At 52.2% G+C, this 18,333-nt stretch overlaps 1 protein-coding gene across 4 annotated transcripts; it reads right to left on the bottom strand.

Annotated features, from left to right (window-relative positions):
- Positions 1–11,577: 11,577 nt before the first annotated feature.
- On the bottom strand, positions 11,578–18,303 carry FAM189B (family with sequence similarity 189 member B). 4 transcript variants are annotated; one of them, XM_021713477.1, is made up of 12 exons: positions 17,475–18,303; positions 17,222–17,278; positions 16,919–17,029; positions 16,694–16,813; positions 16,498–16,605; positions 15,775–15,950; positions 15,560–15,659; positions 14,815–14,884; positions 14,004–14,549; positions 12,747–12,815; positions 12,392–12,645; positions 11,578–12,300 (listed from the first exon to the last, which is right to left on the bottom strand). In XM_021713477.1, the coding sequence occupies exons 1-12, from the start codon at positions 17,697–17,699 to the stop codon at positions 12,127–12,129; spliced, it is 2,010 nt and encodes a 669-aa protein (XP_021569152.1). In that variant the 5' UTR covers positions 17,700–18,303; the 3' UTR covers positions 11,578–12,126. The 4 variants fall into 4 exon arrangements, with proteins under 4 accessions (XP_021569152.1, XP_008058444.1, XP_008058445.1 ...); XM_008060253.2 differs by having other exon boundaries at positions 15,775–15,947; XM_008060254.2 differs by lacking the exon at positions 17,222–17,278.
- Between the last annotated feature and the right edge of the window lie 30 nt (positions 18,304–18,333).

Here is an 18,333-nt window from a genome sequence, read left to right as displayed (position 1 = left end):
CTGTAGTTCCTGCTACTTGGAAGGCTGAGGTGGAAGGATCCCCGGAGCCCAGCAGGTCGAAGCTGCAGTGGCCAGGAGCGGCCATTGCATTCCAGTCTGGGCGACAGAGTGAGACTTCAACTCAAAAAAAAAAAAAAAATTAAATAAATAAATAAATAAATTTTAAAACATTAGATCAGGTGTGGTGGCTTACGCCTATAATTCCAGCACTTTAGGAAGCTGAGGTGAGAGGAATGCCTGAGCCCGCAGATTTGTGATCAGCCTGGTCAACGTGGGGAGACCTCATCTCTACAATAAATAAAAAAAATTAGCCAGGCATGGTGGCGCATGCCTGTACTTCCAGCTACTTGGAAGGCTGAGGTGGAAGGATCAATTGAGCCCAGCAGGTCGAGGCTGTGGTGACTGTGAGTGTGTCACTGCACTCTGGCCTGGGTGACAGAGTGAGACTCCAACACAAAAAATAAATAAATAACTACGTTTAAAAACACTGATTAATTTTTTTTTTTTTTTGAGTTGGAGTCTCACTCTGTCACCCAGACCGGAGTGCAGTGGCCACTCCCGATCACCGCAGCCTCGACCTGCTGGGCTCCAGCGATCCTTCCGCCTCAGCCTTCCGAGTAACTGGAAGTACAGGCGCACGCTATCATGCCTGGCTAATTTTTTTGGTTTATTGTAGAGATGAGGTCTCGCCAAGTTGCCCAGGCGGGTCTCAAACACACAGGCTCAGGCATTCCACTCACCTCAGCCTCCCAAAGCGCGGGATTACAGGCTGAGCCACCGAGCCTGGCTTAAAAACACTAATTAAATTTGAATTTGACTTACAGAAGTTGATCACAAGTAAGGAATCTGACTCTCAAGGACAAATTTTTCAATTGATCCTCCACTTTAAGTATCTCTTTAAGAGAAATGAAAATACACACAAAGATGTGCATGTGAGTGTTTATAGAAGCATCATTTATTTATTTATTTTTGAGTTGGAGTCTCATTCTGTCACCCAGACTGGAGTGCAGTGGCCGCTCCCAGCCACCGCAGCCTCAACCTGCTGGGCTCCGGTGTTCCTTCCATCTCAGCCTTCCAAGTAGCTGGAACTACAGGTGCGTGCTACCACGCCTGGCTAATTAGCATTATTTATTTTTAAATTATTTTTTTATTTTTTTGAGTTGGAGTCTCCGTCTTGTTGCCCAGGCTGGAGGGCAGTGATACGCCCATGGCCACTGCAACCTCAACCTCCTGGGCTTAGGAGATCCTTCCACCTCAACCTTCCAAGTAGCTGGAACTACAGATGCATGCCACCACACCCAGCTACTTTTTGTGATTTATTGAAGAGACGAGTTTGTGCCAAGTTACCCAGGCTGGTCTCAAAATCCCGGGCTCAGGCAATCCTCTCACCTCAGCCTCCCAAAGTGCTGGGATTACAGGCTGAGCCACTGCACCTGGCCTAAAAGCATTATTTATAACAACCAGAAGGTGAAAGCAACCTAAATGTCCATTAATTGGTGAATGAATGAATGAACAAATTGTGATATTTCCATACAATGGAATACTCTTCAGCTGCAAAAAGAAACAAAATATGTACACATGCTACAGCATGAATGAACCCTGAAAGCATTATGGTAAATGAAACACAAAAAAGCACTTATCATATGAATCCATTTATATGAAATTCTAGAATAAGCAAACCAGTAGCAGCAGAAAATAGATTCATGGTTACCTGCGCTGAGGTGGGAATGGAGAAACTGTTGCCCAACTCAGTAAATTTACTAATGATCTTTCAACTGTACACCTAAAAGAAAAGGCTTTATGGTATGTGAGTTACACTTCAGTTAAGCTAGTAAAATTTTTCTTTTCTTTTTTTTTTTTTGAGTTGGATCTCACTCTGTCGCCCAGACTGGAGTGCAGTGGCCACTCCCGGCCACCGCAGCCTTGACCTGCTGGGCTCCGGTGATCCTTCCGCTCAGCCATCCGAGTAGCCGGAATTACAGGCGTGCGCTACCACGCCTGGCTAATTTGCATTGCTTTTTATTTATTGTATTGTATTGTATTTTTTTGAGTTGGAGTCTCACTCTGTGCCCAGGCTGGAGTGCAGTGGCATGCTTACGGCTACCACAGCCTCGACCTGCTGCGCTCAGGTGATTCTTCCAACTCAGCCTTCTAAGTAACTGGAACTACAGGCATGCCCCAGCATGCCCAGCTAATTTTTTGATTTATTGTAGAGATAAGGTCTCAACAAGTTGCCCAGGCTGGTCTTGAACCCGTGGTCTCAGGCAATCCTCTTATCTCGGCTTTCCAAAGTGCTGGGATTATAGGCGTGAGCCACCACACCTGGCCTGCATTGCTTTTTTTAGAGACAGGGTCTCACTCTGTTGCCCAGGCAGGAGGGCAGTGGTGTAATCATAGGTCACCGCAATCTTGAACTCCTGGGCTTAAGCAATTCTCCTGACTCAGCTTCCCAAGTAGCTAAGAGCACAGGTGCATGTTACAATGTGCAGCTAATTTTTTCCTACTATTTCACTGAAATTCTTTTCTTTTCTTTTTTTTTGAGTTGGAGTCTCACTCTGTCACCCAGACTGGAGTGCAGTGCCGCTCCCGGCCACCGCAGCCTCGACCTGCTGGGCTTCAGCGATCCTTCTGCCTCAGCCTTCCGAGTAGCTGAAATTACAGGCACGCGCTATCATGCCCGGCTGATTTTTTGATTTATTGTAGAGATGAGGTCTCGCCAAGTTGCCCAGACAAGTCTCGAACCCACGGACTCCGGCAATCCACTCACCTCAGCCCCCCAAAGGCGCGGGATTACAGGCTGAGCCACCGAGCCCGGCTTGAAATTCTTTTCAAGTTAATATATTATGTAGTTGGAAATGTTCTAGTGCATTGAATAGACAGAATGCAATAATTTCTTTTTAAGTTTTTTCAAACTCATGTTGTTCAACTTATTTGCGATAATTTCAATACAATGCATTTTATTTAAGTTTCTTCCCCTTAAATGACTGGGCCTTTACAATTTTTAATTAATTTAATTTATTTATTAATGATAGATGGAGTGCAGTGTCTGGTCACTGGTACAATCATTGCACTCTATAATCTCAAACTCCTCCTGGCCTTAAGATATCCTCCCGTCTCAGTCTCCTCGCTCAGCTTCCCATGTATCTGAGTCTACAGGCGCACACCACTGCGTCTGGTCTGATTTTTTTTCTACAAAGAGTTCTTGTAAAATTTTTCCGCAATATTTTATAATAAAGTCCTGATCATTTATATTTGATGTTATATTTGTATATGTTGTTGAGTAGAACATTCCAAAGTCAAGTGACATGAAGAACAATGCTCCCTGTGCAGCAATGTATTGCTTGTTATAGAATAAGCCAGGAAAGGTGGCTCACGCCTGTAATCCCAGCACTTTTTTTTTTTTTTTTTGAGTTGGAGTCTCACTCTGTCGCCCAGACTGGAGTGCAGTGGCCGCTCCCGGCCACCGCAGCCTCGACCTGCTGGGCTCCAGCGATCCTTCTGCCTCAGCCTTCCGAGTAGCTGGAATTACAGGCGCGTACTACCACGCCCAGCTGATTTTTTGATTTATTGTAGAGATGAGGTCTCGCTGCCCAGGCGGGTCTCAAACCCGCGGGCTCAGGCCATCCCCTCACCTCCCAAAGGCGCGGGATTACAGGCTGAGCCACCGAGCCCGGCAATCCCAGCACTTTGGGAGGAGGAGGCGAGAGGATTGCCTGAGCCCATGAGTTCGAGACCAGCCTGGGCAATCTGGCAAGACCTTGTCTCAACAATAAATTAAAAAATTATCCGGGCATGGTGGCCCATGCCTGTGGCTCCAGTTACATGGAAAGCTGAGGCGGAATGATCGCCTGAGTACAGTAGGTTGAGGCAGTGGTGACTGTGAGCGTGCCACTGTACTCCAGCTTGGGCAACAGAGCGAGACTCCGATTCAAAAAAAAAAAGGAATGTCTGCCTTCCCTGGCTTCTATCAACCAAATGCTCAAACCATTTTCTCGATGACAGATGCTCTGCAAATGTCCAACATGCCCCCTAGGGGGCGACTGAGAGCCACTGCCCTGCATGCCTTGCCTCTAAAACCTAGGCCTCTCACTGCAGTAGTCACTAGGGATGTCCTAGGTGGCCACAACCGCGTTCCTCTGTCCCCTTTGCACAGAAATTTTTTTTCCTTTAAGTTGGAGTCTCACTCTTTCACCCAGACAGGAATGCAGTGGCACGCTCACAGCCACCGCATCCTCGACTTGCTGGGCTCAGGCAATTCTTCCGCTTCAGTCTTCCAAGTAGTTGGAACTACAGGTACGCATCACCACACCTGGCTAACTTTTTGACTTATTGTAGAGACAAGATCTCACCAAGTTGCCCAGACTGGTCTCAAACCCCTGGACTCAGGCAATCCTCTCACCTCGGTCTCCCAAAGTACTGGGATTACAAGCTTCACCATCTTGCCGGCCTTAGCTATTCTTTAGGGTTTTGTTCTAGGTTTTCTCTTCTCACATTTCATGCTCTCTCCAGAGAGACAACCCCATAGCATTGATTACCTTCTAGTTGTTTTGGTTCCAAAATCCCACCTCCAATCCCAGTCTTTCTGGGGCTGACTCTGTGTACCTGAATATACCCTCCAGACCTTGCTTCTGGGTGTCTCTGACACCTTGGCATGACCGTCATGAGATTATCCTCTCCTCCAGCCAAGCCCGTGTTTTTGTTTTTTGGTTTTTTTTTTTTTTTAGCTGGAGTCTCATTCCTTCGCCCAGGCTGGAGTGCCGTGGCACACACGCTCATGGCCACCCCAGTGTTGGCCCGCTGGGCTCCAGTGATCCTTCCGTCTCAGCCTTCTGAGTAGCTGGAACTACAGAAGGGGGCTACGACGCCCAGCTATTTTTAATTTTATTGTAGAGACAAAGTCTTGCCAAGTTGTCCCGGCTGGTCTCAAACCCGTGGACTCAGGCAATCCACTTACCTCTACTTCCCAAAGTGCTGGGATTACAGGCTGAGCCACCGAGCCCGGCCCAAGCCCATGTTTTTCCTGGGTTCTTTTCTCATGAATGGAACCCTTCCTCCCAGAACCTGGGACTCATCCTTGACTCTCCCCTCTCCCCACACCTTTATCCTCATTCCCCTCCTAGACAACTGAAACATCACTCTCTTAGTCTCTTAACCTCCATTTTTCTTCTCTAATCCATCCATTCTCCAAGAACTGGATGATCTAACTAAAACACAAATTCTGAAGCTACCACTCTCTCTTCTGAAAAGTTTCACTCGTCACAGTTGCAACATTTAAAGATCTTAACTAGCTTTACATGCAATTCCGGAAGCCAGCATCATTTTATTCTATAAAATAGAACGTGTGTTCTGATAAACTGAGCAGAGGACGTAGGTTTATTGTTTTGTTTTGTTTTGAGTCAGAGTCTCACTGTGTCACCCAGACTGGAGTGCAATGGCAGGCTCACGGCACCACAGCCTCAACTTTTTGGGCTCAGGCGAGCCTTCCACCTCAATCTTCCAAGTAGCTGGAACTACAGGTGCACGCCACCATGCCTGGTTAACTTTTTTTTTTTTTTTTTGAGTTGGAGTTTCACTCTGTTGCCCAGACTGGAGTGCGGTGGCACGCTCACGGTCACTGCAGTCTTGAAGTGCTGGGCTCAGGTGGTCCTTCTGCCTCAGCCTTCCAAGTAGCTAGAACTACAGACATGCACCCCCACGGCTGGCTAATTTTTTTATTTATTGTAGAGATGAGGTCTCACCAAGTTGCCCGGGCTAGTCTTGAACCCGTGGGCTCAGGCAATCATCTCGCCTCGGCTTCCCACCATGCCCAGCAAATTTTTTGATTTATCATACAGACGAGGTCTTGACAAGTTGCCCACGCTGGTCTCAAACCCCTGGGCTCAGGCAGTCTTCTCACCTCTGCCTCCCACAGTGCTGGGATTACAGGTGTGAGCCACTGCACCTGGCTGAGGTAGTTTTTCTTTTCTTTTCTTTTTTTTTTTTTAATTGGAGTCTCACTCTGTCACCCAGACTGGAGTGCAGTGACTACTCCCGGCCACCGCAGCCTCGACCTACTGGGCTCCCGCGATTCTTCCGCCTCAGCCTTCCAAGTAGCTGGAACTACAGGCGTGCGCTACCGCACCCAGCTAATTTTTGATTTACTGTAGAGATGAGGGCTCGCCAAGTTGCCCGGGCAGGACTCGAACCCATGAGCTCAGGCAATCCACTCACCTCAGCCTCCCAAAGCGCTGGGATTACAGGCTGAGCCACCAAACCCGGCTGGTAGTTTTTCTTTTTTTCTAGTTTGAATCTCACTCTGTTGTCTAGGCTAGAGTGCAGTGGCACGCTCACAGCCACTGCAGCCTTGACCTGCTGGGCTCAGGCTATCCTTCCATCTCAGACTTTCAAGTAGCTGGAACTATAAGCACGTGTGACTACACCCAGCTATTTATTTATTTATTTACTGTAGAGATGAGGTCTCACCAAGTTGCTCAGGCTGGCCTCCAATCCCTGGGCTCAGGCAATCCTCTCGCCTCGGCCTCCCAGATTGCTGGGATCATAGGCTTGAGCCACTGTTCCCGGCCTGAGGTAGGTTTTGTATACAGAGAAGGGCTAAAGAAAACAGAAACAAAGACAAAAGGGGAATTGGTTGTTTCAAAGTTGCTTTCTTTATAAAAGGTAACAGGGAAGCAGTAGTGATGAATAACTGAGCAGTTAACATCAGGTTATACCACATTACCTTTTGTTGTAAGTATTAAAGGCAGAGGGAACTTTGTTATATCCAGTGAAAGTGGACTGTTTGGGAAATTTGGCTGTTTATCTCTCTCTCCTGACCCCTGGGAAAGTCAGATAACAACTCAGTTTTGGTTTGGTTGACAAACAACCGCAGCATGAGTGACTGCATTTCAATGAAAAAAAACCTATTTTTATGTATTTAGGAGTACTAGTCCAGATTTCCTACATTTATATATTGTGTAATGATGAAGTCTGGGCTTTTTCATTTTGATTTTTAGTCTGGTCTGTGGGGGCCAGTGCAGGAACTTAGTCCAAAGACAATAGCCCCCTGTAATGTTTACTTAACACCCTCCACATTGCCTTTCAGGGGGCTTATGGGGTCTGGGATTTCATTACTATCTTCATTTTCCCCCTCTTCATTTGCATGATGTGCTCAGCTGACCTCCTGTAACACGCCACATTCCAGCTTGCCTCTGCTGTCCCTTCTGCTCTGAACATTTCTCTTCCCTGTGCTTGAAAAAAACTGAGTATTCTTCATTGAGACCTCAGCCTTACTGTCACTGTTATCAGTACCGTTTTCCTGACATCCCTGTGTGGGTGAGGCACCCTGCTATGTGCTCTCCAATTCACACATTCAACAAATATTAATTGGATATCTACTGTGTGCCAAGCACTGTTCTCCATGCTAGGGACACAGCAATGAATAAGATCACAAAGTCCCTAGCTTTATGGAGCTTATGTTCTAGTGCGGGTGGTAGACAAACAACAGAGGACTTCAGGTAGTGACATTTAAGAAGAAAAATAAAATGAGGGGGGTGGGACTGGCAGTTGAGGGAAACTGCTAGGGGAGGGGGGCATACCTCATCAACAAGGGTATCTGCGTGATCAATGTTTGTATACCTAACCCTGAATTGTTCCCCACATCTTTATAATAAATAAATAAATTTAAAAAAAAGAAAGAAAGAAAAAGAAAATGAAGGATAGACAGTGCTGGAGCAGAGTAAGATGGACTGTGATAAAAAGTGAGTTTGGAGAAGGCTGGAGGCCAGATTCTGTAGGGTCTTGGTGGCCACAGGGAGTCTAAGATGTTCTAAGTTCTTCTAAGATGGAAATTCACTGTAGAGTTTCATGCAGGGGAAGGAATTAATATTTTTACAAGATCACTTTGGCCGCTGTGTAGAAACCAGACTGTAGGGGCCAAGTGCAGAGGGAGACCAGTATCCAGTCACAGCCTATCATGGACTTGCCCTGGTTCTTCATTCTGTCTGCATCAGGGTCCCGCAAAGACCCTTCCTTCAGCAACGCACTACTCTTCTCTCCGCTTAGCCCAGTTAATGCTATTCTTTTTTTTTTTCCTGAGTGGGAATCTCACTCTGTAGCCCAGGCTGGAGTGCAGTGGTACTCTCAGGACCACTGCAGTCTTGACCTGCTGGGTTCAGGTGATCCTTCCGCCTCAACCTTCCAAGCAGCAGGAACTACAAACACGCGCTTCCACGCCCGGCTTATTTATTTATTTACTTTTTTGATTTATTGTAGAGACGAGGTCTCACCAAGTTGCCTAGGCTGGTCTCGAACCTGTGGGCTCTGGCAATCCTCTCGCCTTGGCCTCCCAAAGTGCTGGGATTACAGGCTTGAGCCACCGTGCCTGGCCAGTTAATGCTATTCTTTCATAACTCAGTTTAGATGTCACTTTTCCAAGAACTCTCCCCCTACACACACACACACACACACACACACACACACACACACACACCTCCTATAACACAATCTCACAGCCTTCACCTCTCTTTTGTCACGCTTACCACAACTGCAATTAATTGCACAAACAGCTTAATGTCAGTTATGGCGCCCAGCTCATAAAAGACAGTGGCCAAGCAAATTCGTCTGCCTGCTGATCTGCGCGTAAGCCCAGTAGCGCAGGGACCGGTCCGCCCTGGCTCCCCACCGCATCCCCATTGCGTATCCCAGACGCCTGGCGCTTGTCCCGCGCTCAGTGAACGTTTGTCAAATGCCCGAAGAATGCATGAATTATATAACCTTTTCCCCACTCCACCCTTCACAAAGCAAGTGCATAGGACTTAAAGATTTTGTCACCTCTTTTCTTCATTAGGAAAATGCGACCATCCCTACGATTAAAAATAACAATGATGAAAAAAGTTTAAGTGCAAACGCAGGGAGGGAAGAATTAAGACGCCCAGGGCGCAACATCCATTCCGCCTACCGTCGGCGAAGTGAAACAGCAGCCCCAACCGGAGGCAAAGGGAAATCCCAGAGCAGCCAGCAAGGGCGAGTGGGCGGGGCGGGAGAAGAGAGCCGCGGAGCCGGCGCCGGAACGAGGCTGCAGCACCGCCTCACGCAGCTGCGAGAAAAGCAACCCGGGGCAGACGGGGCGGGGCCTCACTCGGGGAGCGAAGTCGCCGCTCGTTTGGAGGCGGGACTCAGGACCCTTCCGCCTGTCTCATTGGCTCTTTTGGGGCCGGACAACTCTCGTTGACCAACCGTAGTCCAGATGGGGCGCAAGCGTGTTCTGCGTCTACGCCGAGGGAGAGGACGCGGGAGGCGAGACGCCTGCGCGGTGGCGTTTTCCCGCCAGCCCATCCATAATGGGTCGGAGGAGATTGAATTCCCACAATAGGTTCAGCAGGATTCCTGAGGTTCCTCTTTAGGGAACTTCGGGCTAGGGAACATACAGTGCCCGGAAGCTGCCCCGTGGGACTCTCAGTGTCCACCCTCTCCTACTTAATTTTGTCGTCCTGGCCGCGTCCCAGCCCTTCCCCAGGCTGAGTTGTTATGATGGTGAATTATTCAAGAAGCCTTGCGGCCTGACGCCATCTCTGAGCAGTGCCCCTCCCTCCCCCCCCTCTTCCCTAGAAGGCACCAAGTTGCCCCCGCAATCAGAGGGTCCTGAAGATGTCTACAAGGCCCCACTCCACCACTTTAGGAGCTTAACGAGTGTTTGTTGAAGACCTACTGTGTGTTAGATCCACTGCAACGAGCAAGTCCCTCCCTGCTCTTGGGAGCTTATAGCCTATGGGACGACACAAATATGCATAAACAACAAGATAATTTTAAATAGTGATAAGTGCTCAAAATGGCGATGCGTTAGAACGACAGGGATGGCGAGTGTTCACTGAGGAGGTGAGTGTGGAGCTAAGTAAGACCTGAATTAGGTGGAGGGACTGCCACAGGAGAAGGGCGTTACATGCTTGGGGAAGAGCAGGTACAAAGGTCCTTGTGCGGCGAGGCACTTCGGTTGGAGGAGAGCGTGGGCTAAATGGTACCTGACCATGGTCTCTTGGAGTCTGGGAATTATTCTAAATACATTGGAAAGCCATTAAATCGAAACAGAGCCTTTATATGACATGATTTATCATCACTTTGCTGAATGGAGAATGCATTGTTGGGAACAGTGGAAACATCAATTCAGAGATGTGGAGAGAGGGTGGTGGCGTGAACTTGGTAGTGGGGGAGGTGAACTATGGATGAACTCAGGATAGGATTGGGCGTGTTGCGTGAGGGAAAAAGTCCTGATGATGCCTAAGCTTTTAGAATGTACAAATGGCTAATGGTATCATTTAGTATTGAGATAGGAACAGTGGAAAAAAGAACAGGTGCTGGAGGCGGGAATTAATACAGTTGTGAACTGAGTGCGGTGGCTCACGGCTGTAATCCCAGCACTTTAGGAGGTGGAGGTGAGAGGAATGCCTGAGCCCAGGGGTTCGAGACCAGCATGGGCAACTTGGGGAGACCTTGTCTCTATAATAAATTTAAAAAATAATTAGCCAGGTGTGGCGGCGCTTTCCTGGAGGTCCAGCTACTTGGAAGGCTGAGGTGGAAGAATTGCCTGAGCCCAGAAGGTCTAGGCTTTGGTGGCCATGAGTGTGCCACTGCACTCCAGCCTGGGCAACAGAGTGAAGACTCCAACTCAAAAAAAAAAAAAAAAATCCATTGTGGCCATGTTGGTTCCGAGATGCTCATTAGACATCCAAACACAGTTATTGAGTTGGAGGTTTGAGTTCATGGGGAGAGCAAGGCTGGAACTATACATTAACACATAGATGGCATTTAAAGCCATGGACCTTGGTAGGATTCTACAGAAAGGGTAAAGGTAGAAAAGAGGAGAGTTTAGGAGACAGCCCTGGGGCCCTCCAGTGCTGAACAGTCCAGCAGAGGTGTAAAAGCTGGCAAAGGACACCCAGAGGAGAAAGTAGGAAGAAAAGTAGAGTATGGTTTTCAAAGACAAGAAAGGAAAAAAAAAAAATCAACATTCTAACCATCTGAGTTAATTGCTGCTTAGAGGTTAAGATGTGGGCAGAAAATGGTCACTGATCTCTGATACCACTGAAAACTTTTCCAAGGGTGGTGGGCAGAGAGGTAGGGGAGGTATCTGTTGGTGGGTAAGGAGAGAATAGATGTTCAGGAGTGGAGAGAAGAAATAAAAATTTTTTTGCTGTGAAAAGGAGCAGAAGCCGGGCTCGGTGGCTCAGCCTGTAATCCCAGCACTTTGGGAGACTGAGGCGAGTGGATTGCCTGAGCCCCCAGGTTTAAGACCAGCCCGGGCAACTTAGCAAGACCTCGTCTCCACAATAAATCAAAAAATTAGGTGGGTGTGGTAGCATGCGCCTGTAGTTATGGCTACTTGGAAGGCTGAGGCAGAAGGATTGCCAGAGCCCAGCAGGTCGACCCTGGGGTGGCCGTGAGTGTGCCACTGCACTCCAGCCTGGGCAACTGAGTGAGACTTCAATTCAAAAAAGAGAAAAGGAGCAGAGATACATTTGGTTGCCGGGAATAGAGAGTGTCTTTTAGAAGAGTTTCCTTACATATAAGAGATACTAGAGCAAATTTCCCTGGTGATAAAGAATGATCCAGGAGAGAAGGGGAAATTGAAATTTATTGAAGGTTTACATAATGTGTTAAGAGCTTTACAAATGTTCACCTTCACAATGTTTTATGGGTCAGGCAATTGGGGTTAAATAACTTGCCCCAGGTCATGCAGCTAGAGGTGGCAGAGCTGAGAGGCCACCCAGATTTTCTGAGTCTTCATGCCTGCCTCACCACCGCATTGCACAGGGCTCACATCCCCCTGTACTTAAACACCTGGGACATGCCTTTTCCCTGACCATAGTGCCCCAGGAAACCAGAAAGAGCCACTCTCATGCTGGGGACCCATCTCCCCCCACAGGCTGAACACCCATGCAGCACAGGACAGAAGCTCTCTCAGTCCAGAGCGGCAGAGGCAAGCAGCAGGAACCCCCAGAGGTAGGAGGGAAAGAGACACTTTTGGGGGTGTATAGCAGGATTCTTTTTGTGCCAGCCAGTGCAAGGGGGTGCTAAGGGCTGCTGTTTCCAACCAGCTGGTGCCCATGACCCCAGCATTCATCTGGATGTGTTTAGTGTGACAAGCAGCCCAGGTCAGAGCCCCGTCTCCCGGCTGCCCCCATTGAGGCTGAGGCTGTGAGGGCGTGTTCCACGCTCCAGCCTGCGGCCAGACAGGAGGCGCCGCAGGGAGGAGCCCGAGCTCAGGTCTCCACAGCTGCGAAGGTGGAGGCTCTCTCTACCCGGCCGGCCCCAAGGGCTCCGGGGCACCTGGAGGGGGACACGAGAGAGAGCATCGATATGTCCTAACCTGAAGCTCCAGGCTTTCCCAGGGTTCTTTCCTGGCTCCCCAAACTCCTACCTGCTTATATCCGTGGGCTCCAGTCCCACCAGGGTCCGGGGCCTTCCTGGACATCTGGAGGAAACGAGTGACCAGGCCCCGACCTGGCCAGCTGCCCTTCAGGTCCCCCAGGGAGTGGGCAGGTGCAGGGCCTGAGGGTAGGGGAACCTTCTGGAAGGTGGGCACAGGGCGCCGTTTCTCGGCTGAGTGGGCACGTAACAACTTGGGGGAAGGGCAGCGGGCTAGGCGGAAGAGGCAGGCTTCAGAGCAGAGCCCTACCGAGAGAGAGACTGAGGTCAGAGACTGGAACCGGTGTACGGAGAGGGCAGGCAGTAAGCCTGGCCCCCAAGCCCCAGGCACCAGCTACGCGCCTGACCTGTATCTGCAGAGGAAACGGAAGCAGCTTCTTCCTCAAGCACTTTGGTATAAAGGTCCCTGAAGTCAGCTGGGAGAAGAGAGAGAGACAAAGACTGAGTGGGAGCACCTTGTGGACACGCACATCCATCTTGCCACCCTCCTGTGAGAACACAGAGCTCCCATGCCCCACCCCCAATCTCAGGGCCATCACGTCTGCCCACATCTGCCAGCAATTAGCTGGTATAATTCACCAAGACAAGGACAGGTGGTATCCTTCACTCACTGCTGCATCTTCCCCAGTACCTGCCACACATGAGCCCTTTCTGTACTTCCGTTTTCTCACTTCTCAGCAGCCCTACAGTACAATACTTATTTGAAGTACTATTACTATACCTGTTTTGTTTTTTGAGTTGGAGTCTCACTCTGTCACCCAGACTGGAGTGCAGTGGCTGGTGCCGGCCACTGCAGCCTCGACCTGCTGGGCTCCAGCGATCCTTCCGCCTCAGCCTTCCAAGTGGCTGGAACTACAGGTGCACGCTACCACGCCCGGCTGATTTTTTATTTTTTATTGTAGAGATGAGGTCTCGCCAAGTTGCCCAGGCGGGTCTCGAACCCACGGGCTCAGGCAGTCCACTCATCTCAGCCTCCCAAAGGCGCGGGATTACAGGCTGAGCCACCAAGCCCGGCTATACCTGTTTTTTAAATTTATTTATTGAATTAGGATCTTGCTGTATTGCCCAGGCTGGAGTACAGTGGCACAATCACAGCTCACTGCAGCTTCAACCTCCTAGGCTCAGGTGATCCTTCTGCCTCAGCCTCCCAAGTAGCTATAACTACAGGCATGCACCACCACGCCTAGCAAATGTTTTCTATTTTTTTTTGTACAGATGAGGTCTTGCTATGTTGCCTACACTGGTCTCAAACTCCTGGGCTCAAGCAATCCTCCCACCTCGGCCTTCCAAGTGCTTGGATTACAGGCATGAGCCCCTGCACCCAGCCTGTATCTGTTTCACGAATGAGAGACTGAGGCTTAGAGAGGACAGGTCATTGGCCCAAACTGGGAGCTGTGGAACCGGTTTCAAAAAACAAGTCTTCCTCTAAGCTATAGATCTCATCCCTAAGAAGTAAGCGCTCAAGAGTGTCTACGTAGGAGCGAGCTGCCCTTTCATCTTCCTCAGGGACCTCAATAGCGTCCTAAATCCTGGGGGCAACACTGACCCTCTAACTCCCAGTGCCTGCACTCTCCTGACCTGGGTGGTGGGGGAGAGGGGCTCACCGGTGTCGCTGGAGGTGGTGATGCCTGGGTCGCTGTGGGACCGTGGCAGCAGCAGCGGCGGCGGGGAAGCCGGATGAGGAGGCCGGTGCCCCGGTGGGGTAAGGGAACCTGAGCTATCGCTGAAGCGTCGAGTTGGGGCTCGGGCGGGAGGGGCTGCGGCTGGACGGCTGCTCCCTCGGGGGACACGCCGCCTCAGCTCGGGGAAGCAGGGTCCCACCCAGGGTGGCCAGCCCTCCAGCCGGTGGCAGCTGCGGGCAGCTGTGGGGGCACCCAGTGGGGGTGGAGCCTCAGGGGCAGAGCAGGAATAGGAGCGGGCAGCCCGTGGGGGCCGCCGTGGCAGGGGGCTGTCCTCAAAGGGGCCCCGCAGGCCACAGTCCAGGCTGAGGCAGTAGCCGGCGCGGCTGCGCTGGATAGAGCGGAAGAGCACGTAATCAACGGAGCGCACGGAGCCCTGCAGCTCCAGCAGGCACGAGTCCTCTGACGGGCTGGAGCCCCCAGGGAGGTCGCCGATGGCTGACAGCACCAGAGACCCGCTGTCCATGGACACTGTGGGCGGCAGGGGGCGCTGGGTAGCACCGCCTGGCCCGACCCTGCCCAGGCAGCTTCTCTTCTCCCAAGGCGGGTCTCTGGAGGCCACTTGGCCTCCAGCTTTATCTCAGAGAAGACAAATAAGCCCCGAATTCCAAGAAGCCACATCCCTCCCGTGTCCCCAAACCACCAACTCAATCTTGTTTTTCCTTTCTTTGGCTCCACCCAGCCCTGCTGTGCCTGGCAGCTCTGCCCTTGTCCACCCTCCCCACTCTCTACTCACCATCTACGATGGAGGCCACTCGCTCACAGATGCAAGAGCCATCATGAAGCTGAGGGTCAAAGAGAGTGGCCTGCAGAAGACACAGGAGTCAAGAGTCCAGCCTACACACTGATATGGCTCCCCCCATGAACTAGACAGCTCTGGAGGCCTCGATTCTAGACCAGCTTTGTCACTTTGTACAAGTCACTTGTTTGTTTTTCTGAGTCAGAGTCTCACTGTCATGCAGGCTGGAGTGCAGTGGCAAGCTCACGGCCACTGTAGCCTTGACCTGCTGGGCTCAGGTGATCCTTCCACCTCAGCCTTCCTAGAAGTTGGAATCGGGTGAGCACTACCACACCCAGCTAATTTTTTGATTTGTTGTAGAGACGAGGTCTCCCCAAATTGCCCAGGCTGGTCTCGAACCCCTGAGCTCAGACAATCCTCTTGCCTCTGCCTCCCAAAGTGCTGGGTCTTGAACCCCTAGGCTCAGACAATCCTCTTGCCTCCGCCTCCCAAAGTGCTGGCATTGCAGGCATGAGCCACAGTGCCTGGCTGTACAAGTCACTTCACTTACGCAGACCTCAGCTTGCACATGTATAAGCTAGAAATAACAGTTCCTATCCTACCCAGGCTCTAGAGATCAGAGATGACAGTGGACGTGCTGATACTATAAACATCATGAGCAGGGTGATTATCTTTACCCAGCAACTACAGTCTTTTCAGGCTTTCTCCCAGTTCCCCAGCCCATACAAAGCCATGCTCTCACCTGGCTGTCTCCTCGTAGCCCCATGACAGCCTCATAGGAAGGCGGGCAATCAGTAGGGTACAAGGGCACTGGGCTGTCCATGGAGCCATTGTACGTGATGCTGGCAGACGAAGCAGAGGGTCAGATAAGTCTTCACAAGCATCCCTCCTCACCAATCGAGGCCCAGTCCCTGTCCCCTTTCCAGGATCCCCTAACAGGACCCCAGCAGGCCTTACCTCTGGGCATCTGTTTCTGAGCTGCAGGTGTACTCTGGGGGATAGTAGGGTGGAGGGGGTACAGGTGGTACAAATTCCTCCAGGTCCAGCGTGGTGTGCAGGAGAGGGGCTGGGGGTGAGGAAGTACAGCCCAGAGACCCCAGAGGGCCTGAGACTGAGCGCTCAGGAGCCAGCTGCTGAGGGGCGAGCAGGTCAGCAGGCCTGGTTTCTGGCCATACAGCTCCTCCTTGGCCCCAAACTCCTTCTCTCATTTGTATTATTTTATCTGGCCCTTCCTTCGCCCAGAACCAGCTTCTCCTTCACCCCACACCCACTCTGCACCTCCAACTTTGGCCCTGCCCACCCACAAGTTCCTTCTCTTTTATGGTCCCCCCTCCATCCAGAATTGCCACCTGTACTCTGCCTCAGCAGGACTGTCCACCCTTTATCCTCACCTCCATCCAGAACCTCCTTGATTCTACCCTACCACCCAGTCCTACTCCCTAAAGCCCCTCTCCTGGTCCCAGACTGATAGCACATCCTTAACTGACTCCCTGCTGTCTCCCCTTCTTAACCCCTCTCTGGCCCCCAAGCATCCCGCCAATAGACGTGCCTAACAGATGGCCCACAGCCCTTAGTGCTCAGAAGCCAGATCTGTAGCCACCATTCCCTCAGGCCCAGACCCAGCATACATACCCCCGCCCCTGCCACACCTGCCTGGCCCTGACCCCAGCTCCCTCTCACCGTGTGCACGAGGTCCAGAGAGAAGATCTGGATGCAGCAGACAATAGCAGAGAGAGTACAGATTATGGCGGCACAAATGGTGAGCCCACAGACGCTGAAGAGCAGGTTCTAGGAAAGGGAGGCAAGGAGCAGGGCAGTGGGAAATATTTGGGGCCTGTGAGTACTCCAGGAGGATGTTTAGGGGGCACATGCTCACCTTGAGGGCTCCTCGGGCTTCTTCACAGGTAGAGTTAAGGGCAACCTTCAGTCCCTCCCCCGACTCTGGACAGGGCCGAACCAGGGGAACAGGCGGACAGCACACGCAGACCTTTTCATCCTGAGTGGAAGTGGGGAGAGTGAGGCAGCCTGAGTCAGGACAAACCCAGGTATCCAGCACACCTCCCCAGGCAGCTCTTTCCAGGTCTCCCTCCTCAAATCTCACCAAGGAGCAGGATCGGAAGTCTCGGGCCAGCTGAGCATTCTTACAGGAGAGAACAGAGCCAGCCATGCTAAGCATGACACAGAGCACCGAAAGCAAGGAGAAGAAGGAGATCTGAGGAAACAGGGTACAGACTCAGGGCTAGGACCGGTGTGAGTATGCCTCTATACCATGGAGCCACCCTCCTTCACAGACACTTGATGCCCAGCACCAACTGGGAGCCAGTTCCCTTCCTGAGGGCATATATGGGCATCCTCTCAGGTGCTGGCACCTGCCTCCCACTGGGCACTGGACCCTGGCACCTACCACTAGAGTGAATGGCCGCTTCCAGGACACAATGCCAACCACCCCGGAGAACGCCAGCTGGGGACAGAGTGGGCACAGGCTCAGCCTGGGAGGGGAGGCACCTGAGTGAGCCCCTCACCACATGATGCCCCCAGCCCTGTAGGGAGGGAAAGCACCAGGAGAGGGAGGAGAGGCAAGAATGTGGACTTGCAGCTGGTGTAGAGGGTGGGGCCTGAGGAGCCTCCCCCACCCAACGACTGTGCACCCAACTCACCGAGAACCCAGCCCAAGACGGGCAGGACCTCTTGATGCTCTCTGTGGTGGTGACGGAGGAGGCCACCATGCTGAAGGTGACCACCAGGATGCCCAGGAGCACCTGGGCCAGCCCCAGCGTGAGCAGGGCCTGCAGCCAGGGTCGGTGGAGGCGGAGATGGGTAAGGCCCCGGGTGCTGGGCCGGCTGGTCAGCGAGCGGCTGGAGTCACTAGGCGAGGGCATCATGCCTGCCGCCCGGTAGCCTGCGCCTAGCTCGACCCCCCCTGGTGCTTGGGAGCATCTCAGAGGCGCCCAAGGCCCCGTCCTTTCTCCTCTCCACCCCCCTCGCTCCAGAGCCCACCCCCTGGCTGGGTGCCCCGGGGCATGGCCCAGGGACGCCAGCTGGGGGGGGACCCAAGCGAGGGGAGTCACGGAAGGACCGCGGGGTGCTCCCTCCCCACCACGGGCACTGGATGGGCACCGTGCCCGGGGCGGCGATGAGGACGCGGGGGCACCAGCTCATCGCATCTCTCTAAGGAAGAGGGGAGCCGAGAAGGGCCGGTCCCGGAGTGGGGAGAGGGCGGCAGTCGGGAGCCCAGGGAGGGGTGGGGAGGGTAAAGGCGAGGATGGAAAGAAGCCTAGCGAGGAGGGGAGGGGTCGGCGTCGGCGTGGGGTGACTCTAGAGGCGCGGTCGGTGTGCCCTCGGGGTGTCCAGTGGGATCCGGGCCGCCTGGTGGGGAGAGGCCGCGGCGCCGCTGTGTCCTGGGTCGCCCGTCCCGCTCCCCTCCCCACCCCGCCACGCTCCGCTCCCCCAGCTCGGGCTGCAGCAGGTCCAGGGCTGGAGCAGGGGGATGGGGCTGGGGCGGGGGCGGGGGCGTGG

This window comes from Carlito syrichta, unplaced genomic scaffold, assembly GCF_000164805.1.
Source record: "Carlito syrichta isolate Samal-C Ts95f unplaced genomic scaffold, Tarsius_syrichta-2.0.1 Scaffold304568, whole genome shotgun sequence".
In the NCBI taxonomy this organism is placed as follows: domain Eukaryota; kingdom Metazoa; phylum Chordata; class Mammalia; order Primates; family Tarsiidae; genus Carlito; species Carlito syrichta.
Note: the sequence above shows the minus strand (reverse complement) of the source record. Positions and strands in the feature narration are given on the sequence as shown.

Coding starts and splice junctions, on each gene's coding strand:
- FAM189B (XM_021713477.1), bottom strand. CDS start 17,699: ATGATGCCCTCGCCTAGTGACTCCAGCCGCTCGCTGACCAGCCGGCCC. Junction 16,606..16,693: donor AAGCCCGAGGAGCCCTCAAG/GTGAGCATGTGC, acceptor TCCCTTTCCTAG/AACCTGCTCTTCAGCGTCTG. Junction 15,951..16,497: donor CTCTGGACCTCGTGCACACG/GTGAGAGGGAGC, acceptor CTCGCCCCTCAG/CAGCTGGCTCCTGAGCGCTC.